Source organism: Phocoena phocoena, chromosome 6, assembly GCF_963924675.1.
Source record: "Phocoena phocoena chromosome 6, mPhoPho1.1, whole genome shotgun sequence".
In the NCBI taxonomy this organism is placed as follows: domain Eukaryota; kingdom Metazoa; phylum Chordata; class Mammalia; order Artiodactyla; family Phocoenidae; genus Phocoena; species Phocoena phocoena.
In genome coordinates this window covers 66,393,987-66,418,043 of record NC_089224.1, presented here as the reverse complement: position 1 = coordinate 66,418,043, position 24,057 = coordinate 66,393,987, and the positions used below count along the sequence as shown (strand labels likewise).

The window sequence follows — 24,057 nt, the reverse complement described above, 5'->3', positions numbered from 1 at the left end:
TGCACTAGCTTTGACTGGTTTCCTTCACCCACCCACACCTTTGGAGTCCCTTTAGTGAGTTTTCCTCAAATTACTCAGGTTGAATGTACTCTGTTTCCACTTTCCTGCCAGGGTCCTGACTGATACAGTTATCACTGTGCTTTTGTATTAACAAGCACTGAACATTTTTAAGATTTTCATTTTCAACTTTTCCACTACAGCATCCGCTAACCCATGCCCAAGAGTCAGTGCCAAAGGCTGCCGCAGAGTAAAGGAAAAGCAAAATATTCCTCGATGTGCCAGGCAGTATTCTGAGCACTTTATACAAATTAAATTATCTAATCCTCAAAACAACCCTACAAGGTATGTACTGTTATTAACCTCATTTTACAGATGAGGAAACAAGGGGAGCAAAAAGAGTGCACAGAAAGAAAGGTAAGGTGAGAGTACGATCATACAGTTCAAAAGAAGAAATATCAGCGCTCCTTTTGTGTTTTAAACAAACTAGAAGCCATCAAGTGATTTGGAGAAAGGCAGTTAACATTTTTGAGTGCCAAGCACTGTGACAATAACCTTCACATCCCTGATCTTATTAGTCCCCACAACAATCCTACGAGGGAAATATTTTATCCCCATTTTGCTGTAATGAAACAGAGGCTGAGGGGAGCAGTGCATTGACTAAGACAGCAGGTGGCGCTCCACTAGGTATGTCCGACTCAAGTCTGTAGGGTGTTAAGATCCCCGCAGCCGCCACTAAGGAGCTCCGAGGAAGATACAGTCTTAACTCAGAAAATGGTCACAATCTTCAGAAAATGGTCGCAATCTAGGTCGGTTTTCTTTCAGAACTGCCCTTGACTCTCTTGCCTCTTTCCTTTCCACATCCATTCAGCCTCCAAGTACGGTCAGTGCTGAAAAATCCCTCAGATCTACCACCTTTATCCCATTCCACTGCCAACCCCAATTTTAGACCCTCCTATGTCCCCTCTGTAAGGTCACAATCACTTCCTAAAGGTTTTTCTATCTCTGACCTATTTTCTTTGTTTCCAACTCATTTTCCATGCGGCGGCCAGTCATCATCTGAAAACGCAGCTGCAGGCCCCTCCCCTGATGACTGACTTCTAACGCCTCCCAACCACATAATCCCGGAACCCAAGCTCCACAGCTGGGCTCCAGACTCTTCCTTAACAGACTCCCTTAACAGTGCTGATTCTCACCTCAAACGCTACCCAGCCTCTCGCCTTTGCCTGGACACACTCGGTGCTGTCCACGCACTATGGGGTCTGCCCAGAAAGAGTGCTTTCCTTCCTACCCTGCTCCTCTACCTGACTAAATTCTACTCCTTCTTGAAACTACGGCTCAAATGCATCTCCTGGATTCAGTCCTGTCCAATTTTCTCCCCTCCTCCCGACACCTCCACAGCACGGCTTGTCCTTCTCCAGCAGAATTTGTCATATACAGAAACAGCTTCAGTAGGAGGCGAATGGAAGGTGAGTGACCTCAGGACATAGAGTATGTCTGCTTTTGATGCCCTCTCAGAAGCTGGCACAGAAGAGGCACCTACCAACCCTGCTCAAGTGGAATCTAAGTGACAACTGTGAGTATAAAGACAGAGCAATGGTGTGTAAGAGAGAAACGGAGGAAGGTGAGGAAAGAGGTAATAAAGAGGTAACAGGATGCCTGCTTTCTGGCAAAAGCTACAAAAAGCTGAATATACAGCAAACTGGATGTCACGTTTATTAGAATATGTTGAGCTTAAGGCAGCAACTCAGGTTACAGTCGCTGCATCTACTTTTCTTTCATCAACCCAGTCAATCGAGGCAAACTCTAATGAGCCTTCCTCTGCTAAAGACAGAGAAACATCATACAACACGCAAGTGATGCAAAATTCAAAATGCACTGCATGGTGTCGTTTATAAAATGCCCTGCCTTTCAGATTGATTCAATTCCCTCTGGCAACAGGAGATTTTAGAAAAAGATGCATGTTCTGATGCAATGAAAAGGAAACCCACTTACCGATACAGTAGCCAGTTGTTATCTTGATTTCAAAGAGTGCAATGCTGGCTGTATTTCCATGTCCTAGCACACCTTCTATTAAAATCTGTACAACACATGCGGGAGAAGGGAGTTAGACTTCAAAACACCACGTGTCCTTTATCAGTATTTCAGCTACTTGTCAGGAGCTGTTCAGCGATTCAAGGCAAAACGAGATTGTTTGTCTCGGCTCATTGCTATAGGATACCAATCTCATGATGGACTTTACTGAAAGAAGGCATGTGTGTGTGTGTGTGTGTGTGTGTGTGCGCGCATGTGTGTACACAAGCTCATACACATATTCTCAGAACTTTGAGGTGATCAAGGTGTCCAATAAGAGCTCAGAGTCAGCCGTCTTCCATCATAAGCACAGTCACCACCTTCTCCGGTGCTTGTGGTGGCACCAGTTGGCTGCAGATGGACAGGAGAGCTTGTGTCCCTGGGGAAATCCATTCTGAGACTAGCCAGGAACTGAAGGCAGAGGCCTCAGCGGGGAAAAAAAAAATCCCTTGCAGGAGGAGGTAGGAAGTGCCATTTGACTAGTGGTGGGGAATTTCTGCATGAGGTGGAAGACGCTCAAAACTCATCTTGTAGTTTCTATATTACTGAAAATTTGAAAATTTTACATAAAGAACAGAGAGAAGCATAACAACTTATGTGGCTGATTTCAAGCACTGTTCACAGTAGGTCCTGCTTCTGAAAATATTTGCTTCTCCTTATGTGATTTTAGTCCAATATTTTGCAGCTATGCTGGTAGATTTAGGGTGTGATACACTGTCCAGAGGACGCTGTGAAATAGGGAGCTCAGACCTTCAATGCTCCGTCCCTTAATCCACCCTGCTGCCTGATGGGAGGCACTACAAGTAGACAGAGAATGTAGAATACCGTATTTCAAAGCTTGTTGAAGAAGAAGAGATATGGGATAGGGAATTGAAAAGGGGACTAGGAATGGAGAACATTTTCTTGAAGGCTCCGCTTTGTCCCCCATGACATGTTCTCACTAAATATCACACTTCATGGCCGAGTTCAGATTACATCTTCCTTCCCTGCTCCAATACACATCCAACTTTATCTTACTTTCTCTACCTTATTTTCCCATTACTTCTGATGGAACAATTTCCATCTCTAAAAAGGAATCAGAACATGTCCTTTAAGTATCTTTCCTCTTTCAATGTATTTTCTTTTTTTTTTTATTACAGTTAATGTCTTGTTCAAAATTTATAGCAAACAAACCATCAGGAAGACAACATAAACACATACCACACATAACTTAGGAGGATGAAACAAAATTATAAGAAAAAAAAATTATAAGAAATGAGAATGCTCCCTAAAGCTCACTGGAAAATAAATTCCCATTGAAGAGGTTGGTTTGAGCCCCTTTTAGAGTCTTACAGAAATCCCACTTAAATACACACAAAACAAATCTGGGAAGAAGCTCTTTTAAGGAATCAACAAAATACTAATTTACACTACTGATTTTTTTCTATGATGCAGCTCCCATAAGATGTCACATCCTAACACAGGAGATAACTAACTTCAATGGCAGAAGTTTTCATAAGATCTTAGAATAGCATAATGCCAAATAAGAAGCCCTGCACATAAACTCTACCTACCTTGAATTTCTTGGAACTGTTTTGCAAGTCCAAGCTGGCTATGAGCCAGCTGTCCGAAGGTTCCTTGGCTGACCAAAGCAAGCGATCAAAGCTTTCATCATCAAATCTCACATAGAGGTTCAGCCGGCTGGGCTCTGATGGAGACCCCGAAGATGTGGTTATCTGGTAGACCAGTCGGAGGCAGCTCCATTCCTCAGTCTGTACATCAGAACTCAGCAGCACGGCTTTCTCCCCCTGCTTGGCAAAGGAGGTGTCCACGTAAATGTAATGGCCTGGAAGGAGAAAGGGACACAGAGAAGAGGTCAATCTTCTGCTCACAACTCAGGAAAATACACAACTGTGGTCCAGTAAATCTGAGGGCAGATACTGCCTGCAGATGCATTTTGTGGGGCCACTGAATGTTGCCTGAACATGGGGTCTCTGCTTCTGGTGAAAAATTAGAAGGTCCAGTAACACTGAGGCTACTTGCACATGACACATGACAACAACAATCCAGAGCTGAGTAGTGCTGCCTCTTCAGAGGTGGTATGCGGGCTCCATTTTGCCATAATCCCCACTACGCCCTATAACCTTCTGACATTGAAGCTAAGTATCTGTTGCCTATTATCACCTTATAACAGGCCCATTTAGCACATTGCATTCATCTTCCTGGTCCCCATAGGCCTATGAGTTTGAGAACCCAGGCTAAGGGGCTTCAGAATCTGGAGGAGCAGCATTCCTCTACTGGAGTCAGAAAGCCTTGGTGGATCCCTTCCCTTTCCATAGCTCCCCTCATCCCTAATGACTCAATCTGCATTTGACTTGCCTCATTGTTGTAGATTAAATTGATTTGGTTACCTTAGATCTTAGAGCCTAGGCAGAAAACGTTCATTGCAAGTTCATTAAGCATAAGACTCTCTTCCTCTAGACTCTTCCATGACCGAATCTCATAGTTCTGATAACTAAGTGAGAAAGTACATGCAAAACATGTAGGACAGGGCTTGGAAATCAGTAGACACACTGGGGCCAGCAAGCATTATTTCCCTCTCCTCCCTTGTCCCCTTCCTCGCTCCCTCCTTTCTCCCCTTCCCTTCTGTCCTCCCCTTCCCTTTTCTCCCATCCCTCTCCACTCCCTCCTCCTTTCCTTTCCCTCTTTCACTCCCCCTCCCTCCTCCTGCCCCCTCTCCCCTCATCCTCCTAATATGGACAAGGGGTGCTCTGCTGGCTACAGCAGGCTGTAAAACAGCATTTCTATGACCAAAAAAAGGGGTTGGAACCGAGAATTCTCACTTGAGCCTTCCAAGTCTAACTCTGGTCATTGGCTTCCTTAACACTGATCTGATCTGCCTGTGGGTCTTGCGGACCCTCTGTCTTTCTGACCTGCACCCTCTTGCTTGCTCAGAGGTTCCCACGTTCGTGGCCAGCATCTAATAGGCAGCCTTCTGTCATGTGACCACCCACCCTACCCCTTGCATTTGGGGCTTCCCAACACTAAATTCTTACTGGAAAGGCCCTAAAAGGCCTCTTTGCTTGATGTTCTTCAGCCCCTCTTCCCACACTTGCTGCCCCAAATGCTCATCCCAGCCCCATCCTGTGGCAAGTGCAGATAGGCCAGTGGCAGCTCAGCTGATGACCACCCTCACAGTTAAGGAACAGTTAGGGCGTTGTCTTCAAGGAGCCTCACTTGCCTGTGGAAGCTTTCAAGATCAAGATCTATCTCCAGCTGGCAGTCTTCTCAACATAGCAACTACCCACTGGGGGCAAATACAACTGCTTCTAGATGCCAACCCAGGCACCCTCTGTGGATAAACCTGGCCCTTGCAGTAATTACCAGCAACACCATTACCGCCTAGGTACAGCGAACACCCATTATGAACCAGGTGCTGCTTTAAGTGCTTCACATATATTTACTAGATGTGGGGTTTGTTGGGTTTTGAAGCACTAACTAAGCTGGGGTTCTTTTTTTTTTTTTTGCGGTACGTGGGCCTCTCACTGCTGTGGCCTCTCCCGTTGAGGAGCACAGGCTCCAGACGCACAGGCTCAGCGGCCACGGCTCACCGGCCCAGCCGCTCCGCGGCGTGTGGGATCCTCCTGGACCGGGGCATGAACCCGTGTCCCCTGCATGGGCAGGCGGACTCTCAACCACTGCGCCACCAGGGAAGCCCCTAAGCTGGGGTTCTTGATGCCAACCCTTTTTTGAAACATAATGTTGCTTCATTATGACGTGAGGGAATGAATCAGCACCATCCTCCTTGTCCCACCCTGCTACTATCCCAAAAGAAGGGACTCTAAGCAGACTAGTAGTGGGGTGGGGTGGAGATGGGAATTGATGGAGATCCTGAGAGCACTTCAAACCTTTTCTGAGGAAGTAGAGGGTTGGTACATGGGATATAAAAGAGGAAAGAAACAAAGAAAGTCTGTGCTGTGTCCTACGGATGTTTACATTGCATGCCAACTTGGTTGCTGTACGAGGCCCACTTCTCCCTGGGGCACTTGCCCAATTTCTTTCCCTCCTTCCTTTCCCCATTCTAGAAGGGAACAACTCACAGCAGGGGCTCTCAAACTTGAGCCCAGAGTCACCTGGAGGGCTTGTTCAAACCCGGATTGCTGGGCCCACTCCTAGAGTTTCCGATCCAGTAGGTCTGGGGTGATGCTTCACATCTAACAGACCGCATTTCTGAAAAGTTCCAGGTAATGCCGATGCTGCTGGTCTGTGGGTCACAATTTGAGAACCACTGATTTACACATCTGACAGAGAAATAGGACTCATTCTCAGGACACTTCTTATCTATCAAAGAAAGGTCAGGCATGTAAGTACTGATAGCATGCAAAGGAGGGAGGAAATAGTTTTACATAGAGGTAGAACTCAAACTTAAGTAAATGTGTGTTATAGTAGGCTCAATGAGTACATCTACTGGTGATTATCTTGATTTTTCAGTGAATGCCATAAAACAATCTTTCTTGACATAATCTTTTATTATATCAGATTTTATTATAAGCATATGCTAATGCTCTTATGTTAAAAGCCTTTGAGAACACACAGTATATAAAATGTATTATTTTAAATACCATGATGTTATACAGTATGAAAGTTAATGCTATTTATTGAGTGCTTTTGACATCTTGGCCATAAATATTGGCTGTTTCAAATTATTGAGATTCTGCATGCAAATTACAGACTTCAAAATTGCTCTTAGGTCATGCTGTGTGGATATGCCTATTAGCTGCCTTACAGTCCATCCAAAGATTTATCCACCCAAGTGATTTTGCATCCACTCAGCTGAATAATGCATTTTCCTAGATCAAATAACTAGCTCAAGAGCTACCCACCTCCACTACGACTGCCAATCTCAAAACAGATTTTCTTAATTAATCACTACAGTTTTTTTTTGCTCAGCCTGGATATAGCCTCAGAATCCTTCTAAATACAGTGTTCCATGTAATCACTACCAATTAATCTGAACTGGCACCTAAGCTGGAACTATTTCTTACCCTTGCTTGTGGTCAGATTACATCTTGTGGTCATATTAGAGCCAAATTGATCTAAAAGGAATGTGGCACATTTTGAAGAGCTTTTAGAAAATTAAGAAAGAATGAGGAAGATACTGATATCAGGGATGGTGACTTTCCCTGGACTGCCACTAATAAAATTGCTATTCTAGAAAAAAATGATAATGTTTTTGGTGAGCTGTTTATTTCTCTTACTTTATTAAAAATAATCATTTCAATAAACAAATGGGACCTAATCAAACTTACAAGCTTTTGCACAGCAAAGGAAACCATAAACAAAATGAAAAGACAACATACAGAATGGGAGAAAATATTTGCAAACAATGTGACTGACAAGGACTTAATTTCCAAAATATACAAACAACTCATACAACTCAATAACAACAAAAAAACCCAAACAACCCAATCAAAAAATGGGCAGAAGACCTAAAAGGACATTTCTCCAAAGAAACATACAGATGGCCAGTAGGCACATGAAAAGTTGTTCAACATCACTAATTATTAGAGAAACGCAAATCAACACAACAATGAGGTACCACCTGACACCGATCAGACAGTCTACAAATAGAGAGGACCTTCAAGATGGCAGAAGAGTAAGACGTGGAGATCACCTTCCTCCCCACAGATATATCAGAAATACATCTACATGTGGAACAGCTCCTACAGAACACCTGCTGAACACTGGCAGAAGACCTCAGACCTCCCAAAAGACAGGAAACTCCCCACGTACCTGGGTAGGGCAAAAGAAAAAAGAAAAAACAGAGGCAAAAGAATAGGGACGGGACCTGCACCAGTGGGAGGGAGCTGTTAAGGAGGAAAGGTTTCCACACACCAGAAGCCCCTTTGCGGGCGGAGACTGCGGGTAGCGGGAGGGAACCTTCGGCGCCGCCGAGGAGAGCGCAGCAACAGGGGTGAGGAGCGCAAAGTGGAGAGATTCCCGCACAGAGGATCGGTGCCGACCGGCACTCACCAGCCCGATAGGCTTGTCTGCTCACCTGCCGGGGCGGGCGGGGCTGGGAGCTGAGGCTCGGGCTTCGGTGGGAGCGCAGGGAGATGACTGGGGTTGGCGGCGTGAACACAGCCTGAAGGGGGCTAGTGCGCCACAGCTAGCCGGGAGGGAGTCCAGGGAAGAGTCTGGACCTGCTGAACAGGCAAGAGACTTTTTCTTGCTTTATTGTTTCCTGGTGCGCGAGGGAGAGGGGATTCAGAGCGCTGCTTAAAGGAGCTCCAGAGACGGGCGCGAGCCACGGCTAACGGCGCGGACCCCAGAGACGGGCATGAGACGCTAAGGCTGCTGCTGCCGCCACCAAGAAGCCTGTGTGCGAGCACAGGTCACTATCCACACCTACCCTCCTGGGAGCCTGTGTAGCCCGCCACTGCCAGGTTCCCGGGATCCAGGGACAACTTCCCAGGGAGAACGCACAGCGCGCCTCAGGCTGGTGCAATGTCACGCCGGCCTCTGCCGCCGCAGGCCCGCCCCGCACTCCGTGTCCCTCCCTCCCCCCAGCCTGAGTGAGCCAGAGCCCCCGAATCAGCGACTCCTTTAACCCAGTCCTGTCTGGACGAAGAACAGACGCCCTCAGGCGACCTACACGCAGAGATGAGTCCAAATCCAAAGCTGAAACCCCAAAGCTGTGTGAACAAAGAAGAGAAAGGGAAATCTCTCCCAGCAGCCTCAGGAGCACTGGATTAAAGCTCCACAATCAACTTGATGTACCCTGTATCTGTGGAATACCTGAATACACAATGAATCATCCCAAATTGAGGAGGTGGACTTTGGGAGCAAGAATGTATATATATATTTTCCCCTTCTTCTCTTTTTGTGAGTGTGTATGTGTATGCTTCTGTGTGTGATTTTGTATGTATAGCTTTGCTTTTACCATTTGTCCTAGGGTTATGTCTGTCCTTTTTTTGTGTATAGTTTTTAGCACTTGTTATCATTGGTGGATTTGTTTTTTGGTTTGGTTGCTCTCTTCTTTCTTTCTTTTTTTTTTTATTACTTAAAAAGTTTTTTAAAATTATTTTTTATTTTACTAACTTTATTTTATTTATTTTATATTATCTTCTTCTTTCTTTCTTTTTTTTCTCCCTTTTATTCTGAGCCATGTGGATGAAAGGCTCTTGGTGCCCCAGCCAGGCATCAGGGCTGTGCCACTGAGGTGGGAGAGCCAAGTTCAGGACACTGGTCCACAAGAGACCTCCCAGCTTCACGTAATATCAAATGGCAAAAATCTCCCAGAGATCTCCATCTTAACGCCAAGACCCAGCTCCACTCAACGGCCAGCAATCTATAGTGCTGGACACCCCATGCCAAACAACTAGCAAGACAGCAACACAACCACATCCATTAGCACAGAGGCTGCCTAAAATCATAATAAGGCCACAGACACCCCAAAACACACCACCAGACATGGACCTGCCCACCAGAAAGACAAGATCCAGCCTTATCCACCAGAACACAGGCACCAGTCGCCTCCACTAGGAAGCCTCCAAAACCTACTGAACCAACCTTAGCCACTGGGCACAGACACCAAAAACAATGGGAACTACAAACCTGCAGCCTGGGAAAAGGAGACCCCAAACACAGTAAGTTAAGCAAAATGGGAAGAGAGAGAAACACACAGCAGATGAAGGAGAAAGGTAAAAACCCAACAGACCTAAAAAATGAAGAAGAAATAGGCAGTCTACCTGAAAAAGAATTCAGAATAAAGGTGGTAAAAACGATCCAAAATCTTAGAAATAGAATGGAGAAAATACAAGAAACATTTAACAAGGAACTAGAAGAACTAAAGAGCAAACAAACAGGGATGAACAACACAATAAATGAAATTTAAAATTCTCTAGAAGGAATCAATCGCAGAATAACTGAGGAAGAAGAACGGATAAGTGACCTGGAAGATAAAATAGTGGAAATAACTACTGCAAAGCAGAATAAAGAAAAAAGAATGAAAATAATTGAGGACAGTCTCAGAGACCTCTGGGACAACATTAAATGCACGAACATTCAAATTATAGGGGTCCCAGAAGAAGGAGAGAAAAAGAAAGGGACTGAGAAAATATTTGAAGAGATTATAGTTGAAAACTTCCCTAATATGGGAAAGGAAATAGTTAATCAAGTCCAGGAAGCACAGAGAGTCCCATACAGGATAAATCCAAGGAGAAACATGTCAAGACACATAGTAATCAAACTATCAAAAATTAAGTGCAAAGAAAACATATTAAAAGCAGCAAGGGAAAAATAACACACAAGGGAATCCCCATAAGGTTAACAGCTGATCTTTCAGCAGAAACTCTGTAAGCCATAAGGGAGTAGAAGGACATATTTAAAGGGATGAAGGAGAAAAATCTACAACCAAGATTACTCTACCCAGCAAGGATCTCATTCAGATTTGATGGAGAAATTAAAACCTTTACAGACAAGCAAAAGCTAAGAGAATTTAACACCACCAAACCAGCTTTACAAGAAATGCTAAAGGAACTTCTCTAGGCAGGAAACACAAGAGAAAGAAAAGACCTACAATAACAAACTCAAACAATTAAGAAAATGGTAATAGGAACATACATATCGATAATTACCTTAAAGGTAAATGGATTAAATGCTCCAACCAAAAGACATAGACTGGCAGAATGGATACAAAAACAACACCCATATATACACTGTCTACAAGAGACCCACTTCAGACCTAGGGCCACATACAGACTGAAAGTGAGGAGATGGAAAAAGATATTCCATGCAAATGGAAATCAAAAGAAAGCTGGAGTAGCAATTCTCATATCAGACAAAATAGACTTTAAAACAAAGACTATTTATTACAAGAGACAAAGAAGGACATTACATAATGATCAAGGGATCAATCCAAGAAGGAGATATAACAATTGTAAATATTTATGCACCCAACATAGGAGCATCTCAATACATAAGGCAAATACTAACAGCCATAAAAGAGGAAATTGACAGTAACACAATCACAGTAGGGGACTTTAACACCCCACTTTCACCAATGGACACATCATCCAAATGAAAATAAATAAGGAAACACAAGCTTTAAATGACATTTTAAACAAGATGGACTTAATTGATATTTATAGGACATTCCAGCCTAAAAACAGAATACACATACTTCTCAACTGCTTATGGAACAGTCTCCAGGATAGATCAAATCTTGGGTCACAAATCAAGCCTTGGTAAATTTAAGAAAATGGAAATTGTATCAAGTGTCTTTTCCAACCACAATGCTATGAGACTAGATATCAATTACAGGAAAAAATCTGGAGGCTAAACAATACACTACTTAATAACCAAGAGGTCACTGAAGAAGTCAAAGAGGAAATAAAAAAATAACTAGAAACAAATGACCATGAAAACACGATGACCCAAAACCTATGGGATGCAGCAAAAGGAGTTCTAAGAGGGAAGTTTATAGCAATACAATCCTACCTTAAGAAACAAGAAACATCTCAAATAAACAACCTAACCTTACACCTAAAGCAATTAGAGAAAGAAGAACAAAAACCCCCAAAGTTAGCAGAAGGAAAAAAATCATAAAGATCAGATCAGAAATAAATGAAAATGAAATGAAGGAAACGACAGCAAAAATCAATAAAACTAAAAGCTGGTTCTTTGAGAAGATAAAATTGATAAACCACTAGCCAGACTCATCAATAAAGAAAGGGAGAAGACTCAAATCAACAGAATTAGAAATGAAAAAGGAGAAGTAACAACTGACACTGTAGAAGTACAAAGGATCATGAGAGATTACTACAAGCAACTCTATGCCAATAAAATGGACAACCTGGAAGAAATGGACAAATTCTTAGAAATGCAAAACCTTCCGAGACCAAACCAGGAAGAAATAGAAAATATGAACAGACCAATCACAAGCACTGAAATTTAAACTGTGATTAAAAATCTTCCAACAATCAAAAGCCCAGGACCAGATGGCTTCACAGGCGAATTCTATCAAGCATTTAGAGAAGAGCTAACACCTATCCTTCTCAAACTCTTCCAAAATATAGCAGAGGGAGGAACACTCCCAAACTCATTCTACGAGGCCACCATCACCCTGATACCAAAACCAGACAAAGATGTCACAAAGAAAGAAAATTACAGGCCAATATCATTGATGAACATAGATGCAAAAATCCTCAACAAAATACTAGCAAACATAATCCAACAGCACATATAAAGGACCATACACCATGATCAAGTGGGGTTTATTCTAGGAATGCAAGGATTCTTCAATATATGCAAATCAATCAATGTGATACACAATATTAACAATTCAAAGAGAAAACCCAAATGATCATCTCAATATATGCAGAGAAAGCTTTTGACAAAATTCAGCACACATTTATGATAAAAAACCCTCCAGAAAGTAGGAATAGAGGGAATTTTCCTAAACATAATGAAGGCCATATATGACAAACCCACAGCCAACATCGTCCTCAATGGTGAAAAACTGAAACCATTTCCACTAAGATCAGGAAGAAGACAAGGTTGCCCACTCTCACCACTATTGTTCAACATAGTTTTGGAAGTTTTAGCCACAGCAATCAGAGAAGAGAAAGAAATAAAAGGAATCCAGATTGGAAAAGAAGAAGTAAAGATGTCACTGTTTGCAGATGACATGATACTATATATAGAGAATCCTAAAGATGCTACCAGAAAACTACTAGAGCTAATCAGTGAATTTGGTAAGTAGCAGGATACAAAATTAATGCACAGAAATCTCTTGCATTCCTATACACTAATGGTGAAACATCTGAAAATGAAATTAAGAAAACACTCCCATTTACCATTGCAACAAAAAGAATAAAATACCTAGGAATAAACCTACCTAAGGAGACAAAACACCTGTATGCAGAAAATTATAAGACACTGATGAAAGAAATTAAAGATGATACAAGTAGATGGAGAGATATACCATGTTCTTGGATTGGAAGAATCAACATTGTGAAAATGACTCAACTACCCAAAGCAATCAACAGATTCAATGCAATCCCTATCAAACTACCACTGGCATTTTTCACGGAACAAGAGCTAAAAATTTCACAATTTGTATGGAAACACAAAAGACCCCAAATAGCCAAAGCAATCTTGAGAAAGAAAATCGGAGCTGGAGGAATCAGGCTCCCTGACTTCAGAGTATACTACAAAGCTACAGTAATCAAGACAGTATTGTACTGACACAAAAACAGAAATATAGATCAATGGAAAAGGATAGAAAGCCCAGAGATAAACCCATGCACATATGGCCACTTTATCTTTGATAAAGGAGGCAAGAATATACAATGGGGAAAAGACAGCCTCTTCAATAAGTGGTGCTGGGAAAACTGGACAGCTACATGTAAAAGAATGAAATTACAACACTCCCTAACACCATACACAAAAATAAACTTAAAATGGATTAAAGACCTAAATGTAAGGCCAGACACTATCAAACTCTTAGAGGAAAACATAGGCAGAACACTCTATGACATAAATCACAGCAAGATCCTTTTTGACCCACCTCCTAGAGAAATGGAAATAAAAACAAAAATAAACAAATGGGACCTAATGAAAATTAAAAGCTTTTGCACAGCAAAGGAAACCATAAACAAGATGAAACAAAACCCTCCGAATGGGAGAAAGTATTTGCAATTGAAGCAACTGACAAAGGATTAATCTCCAAAATTTGCAAGCTGCTCATGCAGCTCAATATCAAAAAAACAAACAACCCAATCCAAAAATGGGCAGAATACCTAAATAGACATTTCTCCAAAGAAGACATACAGACTGCCAACAAACACATGAAAGAATTCTCAACATCGTTATTCATTAGAGAAATGCAAATCAAAACTACAATGAGATATCATCTCACACCAGTCAGAATGGCCATCATCGAAAAATCTACAAACAATAAATGCTGGAGAGGGTGTGGAGAAAAGGGAACCCTCTTGCACTTGGGAAGTATTCCTTGGGTGGGAATGTAAATTGATACAGCCACTATGGAGAACAGTATGGAGGTTCCTTAAAAACTAAAAATAGAACTACCATACGACCCAGCAAACCCACTACTGCACATATACCCTGAGAAAACCATAATTCAAAAAGAGTCAGGTACCAAAATGTTCATTGCAGCTCTATTTACAATAGCCAGGACATGGAACCTACCTAAGTGTCCATCAACAGATGAATGGACAAAGAAGATGTGGCACATATATACAATGGAATATTACTCAGCCATAAAAATAAACGAAATTGAGTTATTTGTATTGAGGTGGATGGACCTAGAGTCTGTCATATAGAGTGAAGTAAGTCAGAAAGAGAAAAACAAACACCATATGCTAACACACATATATAGAATTAAAAAAAAAAAAAAAAGAAAAGTTCTGAAGAACCTAGGGGCAAGACGGGAATAAAGATGCAGACCTACTAGAGAATGGACTTGAGGATACAGGGAGGGGGAAGCGTAAGCTGGGATAAAGTGAGAGAGTGGCATGGACATATATACACTACCAAACCTAAAATAGATAGCTAGTGGGAAGCAGCCGCATAGCACAGGGAGATCAGCTCGGTGCTTTGTGACCACCTAGAGCGGTGGGATAGGGAGGGTGGGAGGGAGGGAGATGGAAGAGGGAAGAGATATGGGGACATATGTATACGTATAACTGATTCACTTTTTTATAAAGCAGAAACTATCACACCATTGTAAAGCAATTATACTCCAATAAAGACGTTTTAAAAAATGTCTATAAATAATGCTGGAGAGGGTGTAGAGAAAAGGGAACCCTCCTACATTGTTGGTGGGTATCTAAGTTGATGAAGCCACTATGGAAAACAGTATGAAGTTTCCTCAAAAAACTAAAAATAGAATTACCATATGATCCAGCAGTCCCACTCCTGGGCATATATATGGACAAAACTATAATTCAAAAAGATATATGCACCCCTATGTTCATAGCAGCACTATTCACAATAGCCACGACATGGAATCAAGCTAAATGTCCATTGATAGATGAGTGGATAAAGAAAATGTGTTATTTATATACAATGGAATACTACTCAGCCATAAGTAGTATGGCTACTTTGCAGCAACATGGATGCAACTAGAGATTATCATACTAAGTGAAGTAAGTCAGACAGAGAAAGACAAATACCATATGATATCACTTATATGTGGAATCTAAAATATGATACAAATGAACGTATCTATGAAACCGAAACAGATTCACAGACATAGAGAACAGACTTGTGGTTGTCAAGGGGGAGGGGTCGAGTGGGAGTCTGGGGTTAGCCGATACAAACTATTACATATAGAATGGATAAACAACAAGGACCTACTGTATAGCACAGGGAACTATATTCAATATCCTGAGATAAACCATAATGGAAAAGAATATTTTAAAATGTGTATATATGTATAACAATCATTTTGTTGTTCAGCAGAAATTAACACAACATTGTAATCAACTATACTTCAATTAAAGAAAAAAAGAAAGAAAAAAATCATTTCACCACTTAGTGAGCTAATGAAGTTTCCTCTGTGTATGAAGTATTTCATTTATTCCATCCTAATGAGATTGACAGCTGGAATTTAATCTTGGACATAATTTACATACAATGAAATTCACCCTTTTAATGCAGTTCAGTGTTTTTTAGTATACTCACAAAGTTGTGCAACCATTACCACTATCTATTTTCAGAATCTTTTCATCCCCCCCAAAGGAAATTCCATACCCATTAATAGTCATTCCTCATTTTTCCCTCCCCCTAGCCTCTGGAAACCACGAATCTACTTTCTGTGTATATGGATTTACCTATACTGGAAATGCCATATGAATGGAATTATATAATACGTGGCCTTTTGTGACTGACTTCTTTCACTTAGCACAATGTTTTTGAGGTTTATTATGTTGTAGCATATATCAAAATTTCATTCTTTTTTGAAGCTGAATAATATTCTATTTTATGGATATATCACTATTATTTATCCCCTCATCAGTTGGACATTTGTGTTGTTTCTACTTTTGATTAATATTAACAATGCCAATATGAACATTTTTGTGCAACTTTTTATGTAGACGTAAGTTTCAATTCCCTTAGGTATATGCTTAGGAGTGAAATTGTGAGGTCATATGGTAACTCTACGTTTAACCCTTTGAGGAGCTGCCAAACTGTTTCCTGAAGTGGCAACACCATTTACATGTCTACTAACAGCGTATGAGAGTTCAACTTCTCTACATGTTCACCAACACTTGTTACTGTCCATCTTTAAAAAAATTATTATAGCCATCCTAGTAGATGTGAAGTGGTATCTAATAGTGCTTTTGATTTGCATTTTTCTAATGGCTAATGATGTAGAACATCTTTTCATGTGCTTATAGGCCATTTATATATCTTCTTTGGAGAAATGTCTAAGTCCTTTGCTCATTTAAAAAAATTGAGTTATTTATCTTTTTATTGTTAAGTTATAAGAGATTCTACATAATCTGGATACTAGATTTTATCAGACACATGATTTGCAAATATTTTTTTCCCATTCTGTAGGTTGTCTTTTCGCTTTCTTAATGGTCTTCTTTGAAGTACAGAAGTTTTTAATTTTGATGAAGTCCAATTTTCTATTTTTTCTTTGGTTGTGTGTACTTTTGGTATCATAACTAGGAATTAATTGTTTAATTTAAGGTCATGAAGGTTTACACCTATGTTTTCCTCTAAGAGTTTATAGTTTCAGCTCTTACATTTAGGTCTTTGATATATTTTGAGTTAATTTTTGCCCATTAAATTGTCTGGACACTTTCATTGAAAATCAATTGAGCATAGATATAAAGGTTTATTTCTGAACTCTTAGTTCTAGTCCATTGATCTGTGTCTATCCTTATGCCACTACCACACAGTCTTGCTTACTATAGCTTTGTAGTAACTTTGAAATTGAGAAGTGTGAGCCTTCTGACTTCATTCTTATTTTTCAAGACTGTTTTGACTATTCTGGGTCCCTTGCATTTCCATATGCACCTAAAGATCAGGATAGGATAGGGTAAGTTAAAATACCACAAAGTTCACTGTTCTTACTGATACTCAATCCTTTTCCTTGAATAAATGTTTATGGGGAGAGGATTTTCTGAAGTCCTTACTCTACCATTCCTGCAGACATCACTCCATTTCCCAACTTTTTAACCAGTAAGAATAGAAAACAATGCTTCAGAGATGTTAAACACAAACAAGAAAAAGGCAAAGGATGGCAGAAATCACATGTGGACTGGGTTGTTGACTATGACGCATGGGGCCAAGGGTCTGGGGGAAATTTACTAGCCACAGTGTTGGAAACATGACGACAGGAGGGGAGGGAAGGACCCTTTTCAAATACTGCTGCTTAGGTAATTTGAACTAATTTATGAGATAGCTATTGGAAATAATAAAGTCTTTATAAGGGGTCAGAAAAGGGCCATACACTTCCAAACAGATTTTTTTTTAAAGTCAGCAGTCAAAACCAATAATTAAACCATCCTGCCAGAATGGACAGGCTCCACATGCCTCAGGGTCTGAAGGTGTCTTCTAGTCACATGCAGGCATCAGAAAACAACAGAAAAGGCTTTTCTGTTCCAGTGAAGGCAGACATAAAAACTGAGTCTTGAGGTCATCCTCAAATGCTACACATTTCTGCACAGCTCGAGCTCAATGTATTAATGACTTCTATTAGCCAAGCCACAGTGTGATGGGACTGAATCCCAGGCCATCACTATGGTGGTATGGCCAGGGCATAAATCACGAGGGACTTCTTGGTATCCCTGCAATTCTTTTTGCCAATGAATATACTGGCATTCAGGTGTGATAATCATGCTGGGGTGACCATATGGAACAGTGGTTGCAAAGCATAACCTTGGCTTAAAACTTCATCGTGCATATGCTAAATGCATCATCAGTTTCTTTACCTGCAAAATGGGAATAATAAACAGTGGAGTCCTATTACATATACATTCAATATTTGAGAAATCACTCAGTATACTTAGAAAATGACAAACCAACTAAAGCACTCCAACCAGTGCAATACATACATACTTGTATGAAATAGGTTTTTCATACGAATAGCCACTAAATGAAATTTATTTTATGTATTTCAACACAAAAAGGAAAATCGGCTGTGTTGTACATAGAAATGGTATAACATATAGAAAACCATATATGCTATACTCTATGTAATTTAAGGAACTTTCAAGGGCAATTTTGACGGTATCCAATTTTCACTTTTCATGCTGACTTTAGAACGTAAAGCTCAAGTGAGAAATGATTTCATATCTACAGAGTTGTTGTGGAAACCTGATGAAAATGATATATATAAAAATGCCTTGTAAAGTGTAATGTTAATCGTTAATTATTTCTCTTCTCATCATGGCGGCAGGGGTGGGGGGAGTCCTTTAGTTGTTCAACAGAAAGAAATTTATATTGTCTTCTTACTTTTTTTCCACTATGGTTCAGAGGTGATATTCGTTCTGGTAACAGACCAGCAGCACATTCACAATGCTGACATGAGAACAGTCTTCATTCTTTTCAACCTAATTGACTCTGCTGTTGAAATCTACACCTTTGTCTTCTTGAGTACTAGGGCTCTCCTGGCTGCCCATCCTCAGCAGTTCCCATCCTCACAGCTAAGCCCCATGGCTCTCACCCAGGATTAACCACCATCTGAAGTAGAATTCAATATATTTACCCCTGATATCGTTCTGGCTGAAACCTTGTGACCCAGGTCTGATAATGCTGCCTACATCTCTGTTTGTTTAGCTCTTAGTGTCTCGCATGTCTAAGACAAGGACACTGCCTTCTTTTTGGCAGCTTCCTTCCCAGGGCTGAAGTCCAGTCCCTGAACTCAGGCAAGGATCTTCTTGCCAGATTTCCTGAATGCCCTACTGCCTGCCTGTCTGGATTGGGCCCTGTCTGTGGAAGCAGAGTGGTTAAAACTCTGTGGCTATCACTCCAGCCAGATACTGGTTGAAATCCCAAACACACTACTTAACAAATCATGTCACTTTCAGCCAGTCACATATGCTGAGACTCACTTTCTTCACAGGTAAAATGAGGATGCTAAATACCGACTTTGCAGAGTTTTAAAGAAGATTAGCTCTTAATGAATGTTAGGTCTTATTTTTCCAAAGATCTGATCAGCATGATTTTCCTGATGGCTAGCCCACCTCATCTTCTCATACCGGACCTCCCTGATATTAACTGCTACTAGTTCTACCTGCTGCCTATTGTCTTGCCCTTCTGACACCGACTTCTGCCCACTGTATGGAAGATCCATATGCAGCTGCAACCATTCTCCCTAGTGCCTGCTCTACTGCTCTGGGCACATCTTTTTCTAGGTCCCAGCCCCTCCCGGTCTGTCCCGTCCCATTGCCCAACTATATTTTCTGTTGGCAATCATCTTTAGGCTCCACCAGCTGATCAAATCAGCCTGACAATAATACATGCAAAGCATCTGGCAAATGCTCATAAAGTATTTTGCAAAGAACCAGATTCCTTTCATGGAGAGAGGAGGCTTCCATGCAACTGCATCCTGAATTATGTATCAGCCATCAGCTTACATTTTGAAGGAGTCTTGCTTTCTTTGCACATCAAAGACTTTGCAAAAATTAAAAAGTATAGAAAATGCAATGGGTACAGGGGTTCTCAAAAACAGTTGATTGTGTTATTAGAAAATAAATGGTATAGCATTCCCCAAATGTAAAAACTGTATTAAATATTTGTTAATCAGTCAGATTGACAATTATTTATAAATGTACTGGTTACCTCTGGCAGAAGAATGTTCTGTTCTGAAAATATCTAAGAAAAATCACAAATGTCTCTGACTTACATAAACTATTCTTACCTTCTGTTTGAAGTTTCCAACTTTACTATTATCCTCTGTAGTTGTTTAGTGAATCACTATATGAGTATAACTTTGATCATATGAAAATGAAGACAGCTTTCAAGAATTCATCTCGGACTTCCCTGGTAGCACAGTGGTTAAGAATCTGCCTGCCAATGCAGGGGACACGGGTTCGATCCCTGGTCTGGGAAGATCCCACATGCCACGTAGCAAATAAGCCCGTGCGCCACAACTACTGAGGCTGCGCTCTAGAGACCGTGAGCCACAACTACTGAAGCCCACATGCTCCACAAGAGAAGCCACCGCAATGAGAAGTCCGCGCACCACAACAAAGAGCAGCCCCCGCTCGCCGCAACTAGAGAAAGCCCGCGCGCAGCAACGAAAGACCCAACACAACCAAAAATAAATTAATTTTTAAAAAAACAGAATTCATCTCAAATCATCTGTTAAGAAACAAAGTTCAGGGCTTCCCTGGTGGCGCAGTGGTTGAGAGTCCGCCTGCCGATGCAGGGGACGCGGGTTCGTGCCCCGGTCCGGGAAGATCCCACATGCCACGGAGAGGCTGGGTCCGTGAGCCATGGCCGCTGGGCCTGCGCGTCCGGAGCCTGTGCTCCGCAGCGGGAGAGGCCACAGCAGTGAGAGGCCCGCGTACCGCAAAAAAAAAAAAAAAAAAAAAAAAAAAAGAAACAAAGTTCAAAGGGGACTAGCATTCATTGCACTGCAGGCACTAGGTTCTCGACATACATTCTTCTCTCTTAATCCTGACAAATGATCCTGTCAGGTGGGAATTACCACTTTACAAGGGAGGAAACAGAGCTTCACGAAGGCTAATTCAGCAGTCCAAGGTCACAGCTAGTAAGTGAAGGTTTGGCTCCGAGTCCATGCATTTCCCTCTGCTCCATGCTGCTTCCAAATATTTCCCTGTATGTCTCTTTATTAATTTACCTTTTCATGAGTGTACTAACCTTCCTATGTCAGGAGAGCAAAGTTTTCCTCCTTTTCCTTACACTGGGATCCTGAAGGGATGGATATTTTTATATGGTAGCCCGTATAGACTTTTCTACAAATGCTATTCCTTTCCATAACACAGTAAGCAGATGAACTTTTCTATCACATTGCCTCACATCTAAAAGGGTTTTAAATACATAGTTTTCTAAAATTAGGGTATGCCTTATAACTGACCCACAGTAGGGCACCTTTCCCCCACCAAAAGGATGTTAACAAATCGATGGTTAGAATCAATGCATACAGGATAAGTTTTTGCACCTGCACTCTGGTTAGTGACAGTGGACAGAGAGACCCCACAGTCTTGGGCTCAGAGGGCCCTAGCCAATTTCACCTATAAATACTGCTGGGAAGTAGGGAGCAGGGCAACATGGAAATGAAGGGTTTTCAAGCCACTCAGAGTGAGGGCAACATTGACAGACCAGAGATCTGTAAGTAAAAGGCACAGCCCAGAATTTCAACCCAGTATCTTAATAAGTATTTACTAACTTATATAGAGCAGAAGGCACCATGTGTGCTTCTCATGGGTAATCCGTTTCCATGCTGTATTTGGACCCCTAGGTGCCAGACGACAGGGTGCTCTGTACTGTCTAACATAAAACAAGTCCATCAGGCTCCCAATCTCCCTGCTGGGTTAGAAAGGATTGCTCTACAAATTTTGCAAGTCACATCTGTTTTCAGTCAATGTTTTTAATGGGAATAGCTTCCTTTCTTCTTTCTTTTTGCCATATGAGGTCCTTAATAATGACACAGTTTCAAGAAACTTCTCATTCCCATTCAATGAAACTGCACGAACCACCTGGCTTTTGGTTAGTTTCAGTGGATAAGGAGATGAATGAGATTTAAGAGGCATGAGCTTAAATCTAAATCCTCCCAGAAATCAATATACCAAGGGTGGTTGATTTGTAGCACAACTTTATAGACAGGACCCGCTTCTGAAATGCAACTTATGGAATAATCTATAATTGAGAAGTGAGTAGCATTTGCAGTTTTATTTTGGTCCCAAGCGGTAAGAACCCCTCCCAGAATGAAACCTTCCGTGGTACAGCAAAGAGTCTCTACCCTTTGTAGTAGTTTTGCTCCTGCCTTCTACTTCTGGGTCTTCTATGTGGGGATTTCCATCTTTGTTTGTCTCTTCAGGGTTTGTACTTCACTGGGTCTGGGTCTGGTTTCTCTGCCCTGATGAGTCTTCTTCATTGTGGCAGGAACTGCTAATTGCACACCCAGTATCTCTGCTTTCTCTCTAAAGAACCATAATTTGATGGGGCTGCCAATGTACCCAGCCACGACATTGCTGTTGCCATGCCACCCCTGCACGTGAAGGTGGCCAATGACTGAGTTCTAGACAGAGATGTAAGAGAAAGTTGTTGGATGGGGCTTCCAAGAAAGCTCCTTAAAGAGGGCCTCAGTCAGCTGGCCTGTCTCTTTTGTCCTTCTCCCTTCCTTCTTCTTCCTGTCTGAGGTGTGGATGCAGCAGGTTGGAGCTGCAGTGGCCATCACAAAACTAGGATGTGCAGAGGTAACCGACTCATTCCAGGTAGCCGGGACTTTCCTGGTTTTAAAATGGAAAGTCTCATGTCTGGGGAACCCCTTCAGTCCCAGGCAAACCAACACAGTTGGTCAACCTAGCAGGTAACCCTGAGGATGGAAGACATTGCTGTGTGTAGGGCAGAAACCCAGAAGGAGCTGGATATTCTTACTTATATTGTCGAGTCTTCTAAACATTCTGACTTTCTACCTCTGCACTGTTCATTATGAAAGAGAAAAACAAATCTCAGTTTAAACCACTGTCATTTAGGTTTTTTTCTGCTTCAGGCTTCCAAACTACCTGATTCACCACTCCTATGTCTTCCAGCGTAATTTTTATACAGGTGATTCCCAAGTCTAGTTCACCAACTGGGTCCCTTATTAACCTCCAAACCCATACATCTAACTTCCTGCTGGGTGTCTCCATTTGGACACGTCATAGACACAAACTCCTCTCTTTCCTCAAAATCCTGCTCTTCCTCTGTGCTCCAAATCCAAGTGAATGGAGCCTTGACTATCCAATGACCAATCGAGAAATCTCAGTATTTTCATTGATTCCTCCACCTCCTTCCTTCTCCAAAATTGTATCAATCTTGATGACTTAGCTTCCTAAATTTCTCTCACAGCCATCCATTCCACCAAGTTCCCTCCACTGCTCCAGTCTGGAACACCATCTTTTGTCTATATTGTTGCCAGAGACTCCCAATAGGTCTTACTGCTTCAGTCTTGCCCTACTCGAATCTGATCTCCACACTGTGTCCAGAGTGTTACTTCTACTGTGCCTAACTCATCATATTACTTTCTGGCCTAAAACACTTGAGGGGTTCCCCACTGTCCTTGATTTATAAGGTCCTGTTTTTCTGACTTTCATATTTTAACCACCATACTCTTTTCACAGTCTATGTGGCAGCCACAGAATTTCTTTTAGTTCTGCTAAGCTAAGGCATCACATACTCTCTTGCTTCCAGGCTTTCTCACATGCTATCTCCTTTACTTGGGATGCTCTTTCATCGGCTTTCCTTCATACGTTCCACTCCACTACTTCCTGCCTCCTTTCCTAGGTCACTCACCACCACACGTCATTAAGGTCTTAACAGAGCCAAAAAGTACAGTTGTGCAAGGCACAACCTAGACAACTGTACACGGTGGTCCTGTTTAAATACTGTCTTTTCCAGCAGCCTTTGCTATCCTCCACCTCCAAACCTGGTTAAATGTCTCTTCTAAGTCTCTTTTAGTATCAGTATTAAAATTTATGTGGGATCTTCCTGGACCAGGGCACGAACCCGTGTCCCCTGCATCGGCAGGCAGACTCTCAACCACTGCGCCACCAGGGAAGCCCCAGTATTAAAATTTTTATTCTTAATTTTTTGATTATCTGTATTCCTCACAGGCTTTAAGCATATAAGGGCATATACCACATCTACCTGCTTCCTTGTAGATAACTTTCTATATTTTAAAATAAATGGGTAATGCCACCGAGCAACTAAGCCAGTGCGCCACAACTACTGAGCCTGCGTGCCACAACAACTGAAGCCCGTGCACCTAGAGGCCGTGCTCCGCTACAAGAGAAG

At 41.7% G+C, this 24,057-nt stretch overlaps 1 protein-coding gene across 1 annotated transcript in view; it reads right to left on the bottom strand.

The window, feature by feature from the left end:
- The window catches only part of MAMDC2 (MAM domain containing 2), a 166,926-nt gene that overhangs the window by 86,169 nt on the left and 56,700 nt on the right, over positions 1-24,057 (bottom strand). Inside the window, exons 3-4 of the mRNA XM_065878979.1 lie at positions 3,624-3,895; positions 1,993-2,077 (exon numbers count right to left, since the gene is read on the bottom strand). Coding sequence (XP_065735051.1) covers positions 1,993-2,077; positions 3,624-3,895 — 357 coding nt within the window. The remainder of the gene's footprint in view (positions 1-1,992; positions 2,078-3,623; positions 3,896-24,057) is intronic.